Genomic DNA, 15000 nt, shown 5'->3' with positions numbered 1-15000 from the left:
CCCTTGACTGAACACGAAGAGGGGTGTTAGAGTTCGAGACAGTCATGGTTTATGCAAGGAACACTAAGTAATTATTTGAATTATTTTTCATCATGCCAATAACAACTTGAAACTGCCCATTTTGATTGGCTAACTTTAATGGTGATGAACTTCCAATGATGAGCCAAGAAAATGTCCTTACAAGGCGCACTAGATAAAAACCCGGGAATTGAAAAAGTGACCCAGAAAATAAAGCTATCCTTGGGCAGAATACCTCCCAGAAATGGGTCTTTGATTGAGGTACAATTGATTGAATTTTCCCAAAATACCTGTATCCATGCCATATTTCAAACTCAACAGAAAACCTGCAGTTTCATTCTGCATCCAGGAGACTCCAGAATAATGAGGGACTTTTTGCAAAGCTCTTAAGTTGATTTGCTGGCAAAGAGTAAGTGCCATAATACTTCCCTTAAGGGGGTATTGGGACATTCATGCACTCCTTCATTTGGTGCAATAATTTCCACTGTTGACTGTTGTCTTCATTGTGGTGCCAATGTTACAAGTGTGGCTTGCACAGAACAATTGCTTTCTTCAATCCCTACCATACTTGTTTACAGTTGGTGTTATTTCACACCACTTGCATGATGGGAACAGGCGTGGCTTATGTTTTTGGCCCCTTGGGAGTACACCACCTCTGCCATACTGGATATACATATGTTGTATTGTTGCCCTACCTTTTATTGTCAAAGAAACAAAAGCTAACATTGACAAGCTGGTTGTTATTCCTGTAGCTGAAAACAATGTAGTCCTTTTGGATGAATGAAAATTAACTGAATAGAGCAATTTATCCATTTCTTTTATTCAATATAGGGACATACTGACAAATTTTATTCAAATGCTTTCCCATGACTCAATACGGCAGCTGCTTAACTCAAAAGGGCTATAGCAATAGAAAAGTGCATATTTTGTTTAGGGTTAGAGTTAGGGTTTGAGAAACTCAGGTAAATAAAGTGTATGAGGATGATAAGTTGTCTTGCATTTTAGCAATTAAACGCCTCTTACCTACCCCTTCTTGGGCCCAAAACTGAATGGTTCACTGCTAAAAACTGCAAAATCAATGAGTTCTATTTTGAAATGATCAAAAGCTCCTAAAAACAGGGAAACAACACACAAACCCTATGCTTGAGTAATTGGTTTCTTAAATGCTGACTTATATCACTGCAAATTACTGCACAATAAATGGTGATGTTCTGGTGAAATGAGAAAAATAAAAGCAGGGGGAAAATGGAAAAAGAGAGACGATAAAGAAAACAAAAACAAAGATTTGTTTAGGCAGAGACTGATTCAGGATCCTCTTGCAAAAGAGGAGAAGCACTATCCATCAGCCCAAGCTTGCAGAGGATGTTACTAATCCAAAATGTGTCTTTACAATGGCCTTTTATTCAACTGTTAGACTAATTCAGTTTTCCATTTTAAAGTTACTTTTTGCTATTTCCATTGCATTAGCGGAAATTCAGGAAATCCTGGAACCTGATCGGCTCCAGAAGTGGTAAGAATCTTCTGCTCCGTCCAAGGGGGTGATTGGAATCGTTGTCAAACGGCATTACCTCTTTGTTAACTTAATTGTAGAGACTGTCAATCTTTAACCTTTAATATGCCTGTATAACCAATCAATATTCTCTCCCGTTCGACCTCATTTCTTTGGTTTGCACCATTTAATTTCAAAATAGTCTGAATATGAGATAATTTGAATTACCAACAAAGTGTTTGTGAAGAATAACACATCCTTGACGCGAAATTCTACATAAAATCAAGTTTGGAGAATTTTACAAGTAAAATTAACCCCTTCTCTATAGAAGCTCAAGAGTACCCAAATATAAAACAGTCACCACAGTCTGTACTGTTTCAAATTTTATGTAGCTCTATGATGTTCAATTCAATACACCAAACTAGTTGGGGTATATCTCGTTCCCTGGAGCCGTAACTCAAACGTGGTCTACCTCCTGACAGGAGGCTCTCTCTTTCATCAGTTGATACACTTGTCTGGTCAGAAGACCGACGGCTGCGACGTCTGCGAGGTCTTCGCGAATGTCTACGAACTTGATCCAAGTCACTGTCAGTGGGAGGAGGTAGCAGATTCTTATCATCATATGCAGCTGACCACGCCTCCACAGTGTGCGCGCAATCACATGGAAAAACGTCTCGACTCGGTGCCAAAGTAGGGTTAAGAACTGAATCACAATAATTAACCCGTAAATACAGAGAAACGCAAGACCCAGCACGTTGGTTCCCAAGACCTCCAGTCTAGTCTGTCTCATTAGAGTTATGATCAAAATATGGCTAGAAAGTCAAAATACCAACACAATTTAGATCCAAAAGAGAATTCGAGGGTTTCTGTTCCTCCTTTTCTCTCTAAGGAGGACTTAAAGAGGTTTTTACCTATCTAATTATAATTAGTTACATTAATTACAAATGTGATTGGTGCATTGGCTGCTTTATTTTTTCTAATCATTCACAGTGTAATTGGACAGTTAGCTGTAATCGCTCAGATGAAGCAGCCAATCATACTAAGTCCACTCAGCTAAACCCACTATTCACAGAACTGATCACAATAACCATAGCAACAACCATTTAATTCGAGTGGAGTCCAATTCGGTCTGTAATCATACGAGTGATTAACAAAATTGGACGACCGCAAAGCGGGTGTCCGATATGTTTATCACGAGTATGATTACAGACAGAATTGGACAACAAGAATTACTTTCACCAATTAATCATAACCATCTCAATTTCCGAAAAAACAAACACATCTAAAACAAATATCTCCAGTGGAGACGATTTGTTTAGTTAAAAATTCCTCCATTTTGGAAATTCCCCAGTTTCTCCTTGGATAAGTGGTTGTTGCTATGGTATTTTGATCATTTCTGTGACTGGTGGATTAGCGGAGTCGCTCTGACGAAGGGCTAACGCTCGAAACGTCAGCTTTTTTACCCTTTACGGTGGCTAATTTACGTTTTCAACTCACTTGTTAACACTAAATTACCTGCTATGATTGGCTGATTCAACTGTCCGATTACAGGTGTTCGATCACAGACAACTGTCCGATTACAAATGTTCAGAATGATAAGTGAAAAATGAAGCTGCGAATGCACCAATAATATTTGAGGAATTTGTAATGTAAGAGTTTAACCAAACTAACTTCAAGATATGGTGGGCAAAACGCTCTTGCCATAAATACGACTTATCGTTTGCCCAAGCCGAGACACAACTGACTAAAATGCAGTTCTGGGTGGTGCTCAAATGATCACGTCCCTGATGGAAAAAGAATAACTTCATCATTTCGGTTTAACATAATGAAACACGAATCAAACTTGTAGCGAGTCAATGTCCGGTGATAAAGCCGTAGCAGCCGTGACATAACTGAATGAAAGCAACCAGTACCTGCTCATAGAGCCGAACCAAAAGAAAAGAAATGTAGGCTATCCATAAGCTCTCAGCTCTTTTAAAGTTTGAGGTGAGCTCAATTTTAAGGTGTTTATCTATATATTACCACATTAAGGTTCTAACAATGACTCTGTTGGCGTTATTTTGCACTCGATAATTCACGAATTTCAAGTCAGTTTCCTTGCAAGTTTTTCCCAATGTTCAAGCCCCTTTTTCTCGGAATTACTATCGGATAATCTTTTCTCTGTGGTCAGAGAAAAATACTTGTACCGGGGCTGTTCCTTTAACTCTGGCGTGTAACATGTCTTTTTTCCCACACGACTTAATCTTCCTCTTTTTGGCAGTGTTTGGTGTAATGTTTTTTTCTCCCCTTTTGTCACTAATGTTTGCCACAAGGCGATTTTATAGATTTTATACCTTAAACGCTGTACATCGATAAACCACGACAGCCTAGTTACAGTTTTTTTCCGCGCTATTCTTCACTTTCTAATGGCTTTGATTCGTAATCCTGGGAAAATTTCCGATTAATAAATCACCTTTGCATTAGAGCAGGCCTGATTTCCCACCAAAGAAATATACCTACACTTTTTTTAAACAAAGCAAGGAGAAATTAGCTGTCAATCTTAGATCATTCGAAAGTGTTAATCATGATTTTTAATCTTTATCAGTGAAATAACCCTTGAAGGCCTTATGACATTTAAACCCCTTTAAAGCTTCGCTTCCATCACATGTCAATTACTATTCCTTATTCTCAATTTCTTAGACTTCGTAGTTTATGCAGTGACGGCTCTGATTATTTTCAACAAAACAAAGGTAATGTGCCAGTTTTTCGAAAAACGTGGCTATCCTGTTTCTGTCGCTCAAGCGGGCCACCACCAAATTAATCGACAGTCAGCACTACAAATGGCACAGAAGGAAAATATCGGTCTTACTCCATTCACACTCACACTGACCCTCATTATCAATCCACCATTCTTAGAAACTTTAAATTACTTCAAAACGATCCCGAAATTGGTAGTATCTTTTCGCAGCCTCCTCTAATTTCATTCAAAAGCGACCACCTCATAAATAAATATTAAGTCTTCACTAAACAGCACGAAAACAGTAAAGCCTTTTGACAGATAGGTTTATTTGGGAGAGCCTGGAAAGAACCTAACTAAAACACTATGGGCAGGAAAGCTGGGTGGGAACCGAGGCCTTAGCTCCGGAAACTATAAACCCATCCTACGGAGGCTTAACAAAACTAGCCGATGGCAAAGCAAGACTTCAGTAAAAAATTAAAACTGAACTAAATGGAGCTCTGATTCCTGGGTTGATTCAGCGACCTACATGACTATAACGTGCTATACTCCTTTTTATATACTTCCGGTGTCCTGCTCGTGTCGACAAAATTTTTTTTTCAGCCTTCAACGCACGCTTACTCGTCAGAAATAGCATTTATGGTCAGAAGTTCGATATCAACCCGAGACTCTCAAGTTTAAGCGTACACGATGCAAAACTTGTCCTTTCATTCAAAACTTCGAGAACATTTCTGGACCCAAGCGATCCATTAAGATTACTGATCATTTCAAGTGCGCCTCCGTCAATGTAATCTATTGTAAAAACTGTATTTATTGCAAGAAGACATGCATTGGCGAAACATAAGGACAGCTCGGTGACCCCTTCTGAGATCAACTTTGTGACGTGGAAAGGAATAACAAGGACGCGTTCAAGCCATTTGTAAGGATACTGAAACGAGTTATCCATTGCTTGAGGCAAATAAAGCCTTCAGACCCGAGTCTCATTTTTTTTTCATCGTTTATTTAGTTTAACTTAAACAATGTTTTACAACTTTCATTTCCTGATACTCATCCCTTTATATTTATTTTAAGAAAATGTTAAGACTTTCATTAAACTTGATTAAATGCGGTTTTAGGCGTTGTCAAATGGCGTAATCTCGTGGCGTCGTCAATGTCTTTTAGCCTGTTCACTTCTTTTACACTGTCATGCCCTGTATTGATTTAAAAAGAAAAAGAGTATTGAGAAAATTTCTCTTCACATGAACCAGCACATTTCAGCTGGCTCTATTTTTCCGAAACATCAGCTCTGTACTTACCAGACGATTGCAAAGATCGCAAAACTTCGGACAATTTTCTGCTGCATAATCGGTTTCGCAAAATGGGGGAACAGTTTTGCTATGCTGTCCACAAGATACAGAGTCACTGCAAACTTCGGGTTCTTTGTATCAAGAAGGAAAAAGAGGAAGAAGAAAAAAGAAAATATGAGTTGATTTAAAATAAGGTATGAATGACTCGTAAATAGAATTACAGAGATGGTAAGTTTTGAAACTTACCATATCTCTTATTCTATTTACAAACATGACGCTATCGACATTGCTTATCCTAGAAGTATGCAGGACGTGTGTCATATGAACTTCGTATTGGACCTCGCTCACCGTAGTCTCTGCGGCTCAGTTGTAGAGCATCGGAACGCGGAAACAGAAGGTCTTAGGTTCGATTCCTCATGGGGACTCGGGGAATTTTTTCTTTGTCCTACGCTAGTGACAAGACGTAAAACATATTTCTCCATGAATGACTCCTTTCCCATTTTCACAGTGAAAGAATACCAGGCGTCACGTGACATGGTTTAATTAATTCTGTGCTTGAGTGGTCATAAATCCTAAAGAAAGGTTGGAAAACTATTTCCTTCCAATAAAAAGGGTACAAAGACACTACACATTACCTGGAAAAGGAGGTTTGCTTGGTGAAGGAACTGTATAATCATTAGAGAAAAAAGAAAATATCAATTATCAATGAAAAAGACGCTTGTTAATGTATTTATTGGCAACATTTTAAACGTAATCGTTGGCTTTTTTCTCTCTCATTTGTAACACGCATTCCTGGATTATTTCGAGAGCCGGCAAATAAAGCAAACTTTGAATAAACCGAAGCAATAAATGTCCTTTAAGTTTTCTTTGTTATTACTGTCTTCTTACGCTTTTTACGACTCAATCACCGACATTGCCCAAAAATTACGAACTTTGTAAGTCCGCTCCACGCAATTTTTTTGCTTGCGCAGGATCATAGGAAGTAAGCCCGAACAGGCAAGTCAGGCCCAATTTATCTCGGTCTTACCCTTATTACCCTGACAGTATTGGTCAGGTGAGTTATTGTTGATTTTTGTTGTTGTTATTATTTACTTTTCTAATCATTTTTCTTCAGTCGCCATTCTTTCTTTATTATCGTTAACCTCGCACTGTATCGATTAACTTTCAACTGAAGACAAAGGCAAGAAATTGGTAAGCTCTTTCTCTAATTCTGTATCAAAATGGAGACCACCCTTCTTACTTCCTAACAATTGGGTTAGCAATAGTTACCACAGAGATTCTGGTTTGGTTTGTCAAATAGCTGCTGGAAATATTCCAGGGCTTCATCTTCCTCCTTTACGTCGTCCATTGAATCGGTCATCAGCCTTAGTCTGCCTTTAGACGCCTGAGTTCCTATTGCCACGGCTATCACACGGACACCTGCTCTTCGCAAGGGCTCAGAGGTACTTAGCAAGCTTTTAGTGTCGCGGCCTTCGGATTGTATACCATCAGTCAGCACCACTGCAATCTTATACACGTCATCTCTTCCCTCTTTAAACACTTGTTTTGTTTCTACCAGGGCCTTGTCGATTCGTGTTCGGCGGCCGATGCTGCCGACGCTTTCCATATTTTGTACCATATCCTGAAATTGTTTGACGCTTAAGTTTTCACTGAATCGAGCCTTAACCTCAACTTTATCAGCGAACACAACCAGAGCTACTCGAGACTCATCTGCTCCTAGTTTTAGACCTTTTACCATTTTCTTTACAAGCATCTTTGCGTCATCCAGAGCACCCTTCCCAATAGTACCTGAAGAGTCGAAAACAAACGCCAGATCTACTGGGCATCCTGTATTGACATTAAACAAAACCACATAATTAGGTCATTAACTGGATTTCATATTCTCCTACAAGTCTTACTGAAAAGGAATTAAATAAAGTTCTCCGGTTCTCCGGGTTTGTTTTAAATTCGTTTTTTTTTTATTTTTATCTATTTTTTATTTATTTTTTTATTTATCATCATCATCATCATCATCATTATCGTCATCATCATCATCATCATCACCATCTTGAAATTTAAAAAACTGTTCATCAAGTCACCACTAAAAAGAACAAACAACAACAACACAAAAACATATCAACTTCATTCGTCATATGCTATTGCTTTTTCCTTTACAAGCAGGTAACACTAAGACGTTTAAATAAAAGTGAGCACGTGATTCCACTATCACGAGCATTTTGACATCTGTTATATAAGACGTAAAGGGGCGGATAAAAATAAAAAGACTGGTAGAGTTTTAACGTCTACTTACGACAGACTTTCCTCATTATATCATTGAGTTTACTGGAGAGCTCCGTGAAATTCGCATATTTGGATATTTCTCCATCTTCCCCTGCTACCTTTTCCAAGTTCTCATCAGCATCATCACTGGATAATTCATCACCGATACCTGCGACGATTATTTTCACCCCTCTTCTCTAAGAAAAGAAAAATTTATAATTATCCTTCCTCTGTTCAAGGGTCTTCTGGTAGGTAAATCCCATGGCTTAACTTTCAATTTTCAGTGCCGAGGTGTTCCCAATGCATAGATTCGCACCGAAAGTTATTCATAAAATGTGTCTTGCTTGATATAGTCGGTATACCCCGAGTAACATACCCTTAATCACGACCTTCCCAATGAATATGAGCTAGTTTTCTAAAATGGAAGGTTGTTCAAGAAGCTGATAGAAAATGAAGAACGTGAACGAAGAAGAATGCTGAGTGTTAGGGTAGGTCTAATTTTTTTCTTAAAAAATCATTATCCATGCAAGAGGAGTGAGTTAAAATAGCGCTGATATTAACATCCCTAACATTAGCTGAAACAAACCTTGAACAATGCTAAATTAAATGTTACATTTTATCACCTTCAAGATTCCCGTTGTGACATTGAAGTCAACTTCTGCCCTTTTATCCCATGTTTCATTGATCCAAAATTTTCCATCTGTAAGAATAATCATTACATTGCCGAAACTGGGTCGATCTCCTCCTCTGCTGGTGAACACGTCTTTCACTGCCAGGTCTTCGGCAAGGTCTGTACGGGTTCCGTCTTGTTTCTGTAAATCAGATATTGCCTCCGCTGCCTTTGCTTTTATGGTGTCGGCATTGTGGTAATTTCTGTCTGCAAATGTAAAACTGCTCTTGGCATCCGATCCAAAGGTTATAAGGGCCATGTGACTCCCTGTTGGAGATACTCCCAATTTGTCCACAATCTTATTGAAGATGTCGGTTAGCTGATCTCGTTCTTCACTGTCCATGCTTTTTGACACATCTATCAGGACAGCAACATCCAGGGAGCAAGGCTCTGAAATGTTAAAACGATAAACTGTTAAATAGCAGTCAAATTCAAGTTTCAAAACTTCCCTTTGACCTAGGGGGCAATTGTGAAATCAAAGGGTGATATTCTCCACCTTCACATGAAGACGTAATTTAGACTTTTTGACCAAAGGTTAAATTATACATAGTATTGCACATTAACTTTTTCGGGTATGTAAGGATAGTTTTTTAGGAAATCAGTCTTATTTTTCTTTCATCTGGCTAAAACAATTCGAAATTAATTATGTAAAAGACAGAGAGAAATATCAACTGTCATTATCGATCTTACCATGTCTCTTTGGAAAAGGACCCATCTTTTTTTTTTTTTTTTTGTTTCCAATTTTTTTTTTTTGAATTGATGGAAAGGGATGGTATTTCCTGAATCAATTCAGGCTATATGTTTTTTTTTTTTAAGAAGGAAACCACCGAACCGAACAAACGACCTAAGTTATCTTCCGGATCGAAACTGACATAACCCAACAGGCAAATGATAGCTGAGGGGTTACAGCCAGATTATCACGACAAAACTGACTAATCAGGCTTAAAAAACAGACTTATTCCTAAAAAAACAACTCTCTCTTTGACAAGAGACACTCTGCTCTTTCATGGAATCCCCTTTACTGAAGTTTCCCTCCACAATATCAAAGAGTAATTTCGACATTCACAAAAAGTATTCCCTCCAAATGAGGGAATGATCAGAAAGAAAAGCTATGATAACATTAGGACTCTCGTGTAAGCTGAAAAAATACCAACTTGTTCAACTATAGACGTGTTTTCTGCGACGAGCGTTAAGCTTAAAACAACCAAGTAAGAGAAATTTAACTCTCCTAATCAAGTCGGTAGGGCGCCATTAGGGTAGAGAGAACTTCCTATGCCCCACTCCCCCACCGAAAAAAGGAAAACCATGAAGCTCTGTCATGAAATAGCTTTGAGGCAGACAAATCCACAGTTACCTTCCTCCTTAAATGAAGCAATCATGGCTTCCAGAAAAAAACAAGTGAGCAGTAAACCAAAGAGAGCCTTTGCCATGGTGCAATGTGGCTAGTTTCCCAGTTTCGTGCGTGAGATGAGATGAAGGTCACTACTGTTCGCTCCAGCTGAAGTAGCTCCCCTATTAATACTCATCAGTTCGGGAGGGCCGCACGCAAACATCTTATCATGCAATCACTTTAATTTGTTTTACTAGTTGATAACAATCTGCTCATTTCTGTTTTATAGTGCATCTTCATTTGTCAACCAAAGACACCATTTATAACTGGTTATGAAACAGGAGATGTTATTATAATATAATCTGATGGGAAATGTGCAAATAGTTTAAATAATAATTCAAATGAGAATAAACATGACGCAGTGGCAAGAAAACTTTTTCTTTTCCTTCTCTGTCTCAAAGTCGTTCTCTATTCAAACGATCTTTAAAAGCTCTTTTTTTTCTGTTTCTTAACGAAGCTAAGAATATAACATACCATTAATTCATCATTCTACCTTTTTTTTTGTTTTCGTTGTTTTTTTTTCTTTTTTTTTCACACTGTGAAATTTCTGCTTTTTAAACAGTTTAGATATCATATAATTTAATTTTCAGTTGTTTCCTTAAACAGCTACTAATACCATAGCAAGTAGTTTCTGATCTTCTCATAAATATTTTATCTTGTTATGCTCTGTTGCTAACCAGGCAAGCTTAAGATACATATCAAGGGAAGTCCTTTTTGTGATCACGTAGACTCTTAAAAGTTGAAGATAGATCAGTGTAAATTTGCATATTTACAAGCAATTACCGTCTCATTTGCCTCCATTGAGGGCTGTTTCATTATGGTAGTCTTTCTTTCTTTCGACCTTGCTTTCCGTTGGCGGATAAGGTTTCTTTTTTTGTATTATTGTATTTCTTTTTTTTGTTTTTTATTATTTTTTGTGTAATGATTGGAAGCTTGATAGAAATCAATTTCGTTGTAGATGTTGCCTTGGTAAAATATGTTACCTCGCCACCCATTGAACTTCCTTATTAAAACGTGTAGAATATGATGCGAAGATTTTACCTTCAGGGTATATCGATCAACGTTAAAGTTGAATAAGCATATCTGGGAAACATGGCGAACATGTTTCACATGGTGCTTTACAATTATAATTTAATTTAGAGGATTCAGTGAAAAATATCCCCATAAACAAGTCGTGTGTCTTTTTCGTTTTCTTTTTCATTTCTCTCTTTTATTTTGACAACTTTGTAGTAATAATGTGAGGGTCAGCTGTCCCTTATCGCGTGAACATGCCGCGTGAAAACGTTCAGTTTGAACGCCCTTGGATTAACTCCCACCCTGGCGTCGTCAATTGATAGTACGGCGCTATCAAACTGCGTTATTCCATTAATAGGACAAACTGATTATATCGATGTTTTCTGATGCATCATATGATTCTTCTGATGTTATCAATGCTGCCTTATACTTCTCCAATAGGCCTTTTCATCAATGTGGTCACATAACCGTGGTTTGAATAAGGTAAACAGGAATTCAAACATTGGTCTTTAAAATTGGCTCACCCATCGGTCGAAGACAAATTAATCAGTCGAGATTAAATGATAACAACAAAGCAGCTGTCTCCCGTGTCGTGATTTTTCTGAAAAAAAAGAAAGATTATGGCGTGTGAAGAAACTAAAAATTGCTTGCAATGGTCGTTTAAAAAAGGAGAATTGAGACAAAAGGGAAAAAATTGAAGGAAAACTGTGTTTGCTCTTGAACGCGCTTATTTTAACTCAAATCCTTGTAACAAACGCCAATTTTATAATAGCGCAAGCAATTCAATAAATAAAGGTTCCTTTTGGTTACTTGGTTAACAACTGACAGAGCATGATGAAACAATTATAATATAAGTAGACCATGGCCACTATCTGCTAATAATTTTCGGGGAAAAAAAAAGTCGTGTTTGAAAATGTTGGCAACAGTCCCCCTTTTGGAAATCACGTTTGTAAATTAAGCAAGTTTCTCTGCGAGCAAAAAGGGGTCGTGAGCAATAATTTCTAAAATGGTAAAGAGTGTTTTTTGGAAAAGCAAACAGATAACGAGCATTGCTACCGAGACATTTTCTTCTTTTCATCTACATTCTTGTCTAAACCTTGCGATTCTCATCAGATCGCCATTAGAAAAACTCGTTAAGCAACAAAATCTCTCCTCTCCTTACTTTCTTGGCAACCGAGCCAATGAAGCATATTAATGAGAAGATCAGTGTAAAATGTTTAAAAACGTTGATCGCATTTCTGTCATTTAAAACTGTTTAAAAACATATATTGCATATTGTGATCCTTAGAACTGTTTAAAGAAAACCCAAATTGCACAATTTGATATTCAAAACCGTGTAAAAAGCAAAGATTGCGCAGCATAATGTTAACTGTCAGCTCCAAGAATAAACAGGAATAGACAGGTTTGAAATAACATTATCTTCACGAGGACAACATGGAAAAAAAGCATTGATCACTAAATTGAAAAGGATTTGTTTTAATTAAGCAAGCAAAGGTAATTTCTAAATGGCTTTTTTTTATTGATTATGCAAAAGATCATTACACTGTAAAATGAAGAGAGCCAAATTGACCCCAAAAGCCAAATTGGCTCCAATGTCATGAGGGCCAGTATGGCCTGTCGAGGCTCGTTTTGGACTATTTAAGCTAGAACGGGTCGGACAGGTACCATTTCGACCCCTCCAAAATCTGAATTGGCCCAAATGAATTCTACTTTGGAGCTTTTTCTCAATTTGGCCCTACCAAGATCCAAGTAGGATTTACCAACGATCTGCAATTTTTGAAATGACTAATAATTATCCCAAAATTGTCACCAATTTTGGTTACATGGAACTCCCATCACGACTTGAACGACACAAAGACGTAGAGATTTGGGATGTTATTAGGGCAATAAACCGGTAAAAGAAAATTTTTCGCTCGGTGGAAACCGGAAGAGCAATCTATCGATTGACTTACTCAACTTTACGCTGTGAATTTTTCAATGAGTAAAATTTTGTCATAAAAGGTGTTTCTCTCCAAAATTCGTCCTTCTTGAGCTAGTGCGTCTTAGCAGCTCCTTCTGTGTATCACATTAGTCGAACCTAGACCGCATGCGTCGGACACAATAATGAATTATAACAGCGAATGCATCTCTGAAGAGGCTGTTTCTTGGCTACAGTCGCATGGAATGAGGCTTAAGAAAGGAAAGGTAAGCGAAAGAAATTTCTTAACAACACGTTTTATTGCAGCTTTACATACACAAACCTGACCGCTCCGTTGATATTTGTTCGTATCTTATCTTGCAGAAAAGGACGGTTGTGATGGCAAAGATCTCCTTGCTATCGCTCAAGGCACTACATCCCTATTATAAAAGAGCGTCTAAAGTTCAAGGAATTGATTGTAAAGAACGCTGAACCTAAAGATGACACGAGTTCTTCGTCGGTACGATAATTAATTTTCCCACCAGAGAATTTGACGCATGAATGGTTCGCCTTTTCTTCTGAGGCTTGTTGAGTCTCAGCGGTTTCACAGCTAAAGTCATGTGATCAAATTTTGGCGCCAAGAGATAAGGACGGTTACAGTTCGAATACTGCGTTTGCACAAGATGGATTTAATTTATTTCAAGATTCTCTGATTTTAGGATCTCTCACTCTGAATTCTTAATAGTTTTCTTAAAAAGATGACCTGATATTTTTATGTCTATGTCTTGTTTGCATCCACTTAAGCTGATTTTTTTGGCTCTCTCTCTTTCAGCGTGCAGAATCAAGTCCTTCGAGTAAGACGTTTCAAACGTCGATTGAGGATTCAGAAAACATCAGCGATTATGAAAATTTAGAAGTGACATCGGCACTTAAAGAAAGGGTAAATCGCTCAAGGATCTCTGTTTTACGGACGAGGCGACAAAACTGAGCATTGTCTAAGTAAGTTCTTATATATTAAACTTTGCGGGATGGTGAAGAGTACATTATCGATTGTATTCTTTCTATTTTATCCCAAAGGAAAACACTCAAGTTGCCAGTTGGTCAGCTAAAGATGAGAAATTTCGGGGATAGCACCTACAAAAATGGTGAGATTTGCTTTATTTTTATTGAAATATATTAGATATGTATTTACTTGTATCATGCATAAAACAGAGTAAACCCAATGTGTAAATCTGGTTAATTAATAAATAAGTGAATATATAGGATGTTATCAGACAGTTTAATTTTTTTGAAAACCAATATTTACCTACAGGTTCCTCCTGGATGGCTTTCAAAATTCCAACTACCATCGAGTGTAAGAAACTTTTCTTTGTTTTGTTTTTTAAGTCTACAAGCAAACCTTATTAATTCATGAATACTGGACTAAAACTGAAGAGCATAGAGGTATGATTTCTTTTCTTGATAAGTACATATACAGTTTGGTGAAAATACATCATTGATGATCACCATTATTGTGTTTTTACTTTTTATGCACAGTTTGCTTACATATATTTTGCAACTTTGTAGTTGCAAAAATTTACTGTTCTCCAACAACAAATTAATTTGTTCATTTGTTGGTTTTTTTGTACATATATATATGGGATATCTCACCCAAAGTACTCTGGGTCTGTCGCCCACTTAGCTGGTAAATATTGCTTTCCCTGCCAGATCTTCGGCAAGGTCTGTGCAGATTCCATGTTTGGTTGAGTCATGAAATATGGTGTCCGCCACCCTTTTGTTTAAGGCGTCAGCACTGTGATATTTTTATGTGCAATACGAATATGAGAGACTCATTCGAGCCAAAAGTGATAATGCCCATGTGTCTGTCATTTGAAGATACTTTCCATTTGTCTACTATCTTATTGAAGAAATCTTTCAACTTTTTTCGCTCCGTCTTGTCCACGCTCGCTTTTTTAAATATCTTTTAGAACGGCGGCATCCAGAAAGCACAGCTCTGAAATGAGAGGCGATAACCTGTCCTCAAACTCAAGCTGCAATATTTCAAAAAGACCGTAAAAAATTCATACAAGTAACCAGGAAAACATTTTTGGCTTACCAAGGCAATCTTCGTCGTTTCATTCTCTCATTTTATTAGTATAAGGGTAAAACTTGGGCGATATTCTCCACCTTCGTAGATGATATCCTATAAAGAGAGAAGACCTAAGACTTCAGTTTGACCAAAGTTTAACTAATGGCTTATTTCATTCACTCATTTGCTCGAG

At 37.6% G+C, this 15000-nt stretch overlaps 3 protein-coding genes across 5 annotated transcripts in view; 2 read left to right on the top strand and 1 right to left on the bottom strand.

Annotated features, from left to right (window-relative positions):
* LOC131790301 (transmembrane protein 267-like) overlaps window positions 1-808 on the top strand; it is a 993-nt gene extending 185 nt beyond the window's left edge. The window contains exons 1-2 of the mRNA XM_059107488.2: window position 1; window positions 503-808. The exon at window position 1 is cut by the window's left edge and continues 185 nt beyond it. Of these exons, the coding sequence (XP_058963471.2) occupies window position 1; window positions 503-802 (301 nt within the window). The 3' untranslated portion in view covers window positions 803-808. The remainder of the gene's footprint in view (window positions 2-502) is intronic.
* Window positions 809-5203: 4395 nt separating this feature from the next.
* On the bottom strand, window positions 5204-9953 carry LOC131790288 (cartilage matrix protein-like). Its single transcript, XM_059107474.2, has 7 exons — window positions 9793-9953; window positions 8392-8828; window positions 7800-7965; window positions 6779-7336; window positions 6145-6174; window positions 5519-5640; window positions 5204-5413 (listed from the first exon to the last, which is right to left on the bottom strand). The coding sequence occupies exons 1-7, from the start codon at window positions 9866-9868 to the stop codon at window positions 5399-5401; spliced, it is 1404 nt and encodes a 467-aa protein (XP_058963457.2). The 5' UTR covers window positions 9869-9953; the 3' UTR covers window positions 5204-5398.
* Window positions 9954-12586: 2633 nt separating this feature from the next.
* The window catches only part of LOC131790276 (golgin subfamily A member 6-like protein 7), a 6360-nt gene continuing 3946 nt past the window's right edge, over window positions 12587-15000 (top strand). For 2 of the 3 annotated variants that reach the window (XM_066172235.1, XM_066172238.1), the window contains exons 1-5: window positions 12587-13026; window positions 13124-13259; window positions 13572-13738; window positions 13817-13884; window positions 14126-14182. The gene's annotated coding sequence lies outside the window, so the exon portion shown is untranslated. Of the gene's footprint in view, window positions 13027-13123; window positions 13260-13571; window positions 13739-13816; window positions 13885-14051; window positions 14184-15000 lie in introns of those variants that run through there. The other variant, XR_010718769.1, reaches the window with a different exon arrangement.

The sequence above is a fragment of the Pocillopora verrucosa genome, chromosome 1 (assembly GCF_036669915.1).
Source record: "Pocillopora verrucosa isolate sample1 chromosome 1, ASM3666991v2, whole genome shotgun sequence".
In the NCBI taxonomy this organism is placed as follows: Eukaryota; Metazoa; Cnidaria; class Anthozoa; order Scleractinia; family Pocilloporidae; genus Pocillopora; species Pocillopora verrucosa.
Note: the sequence above shows the minus strand (reverse complement) of the source record. Positions and strands in the feature narration are given on the sequence as shown.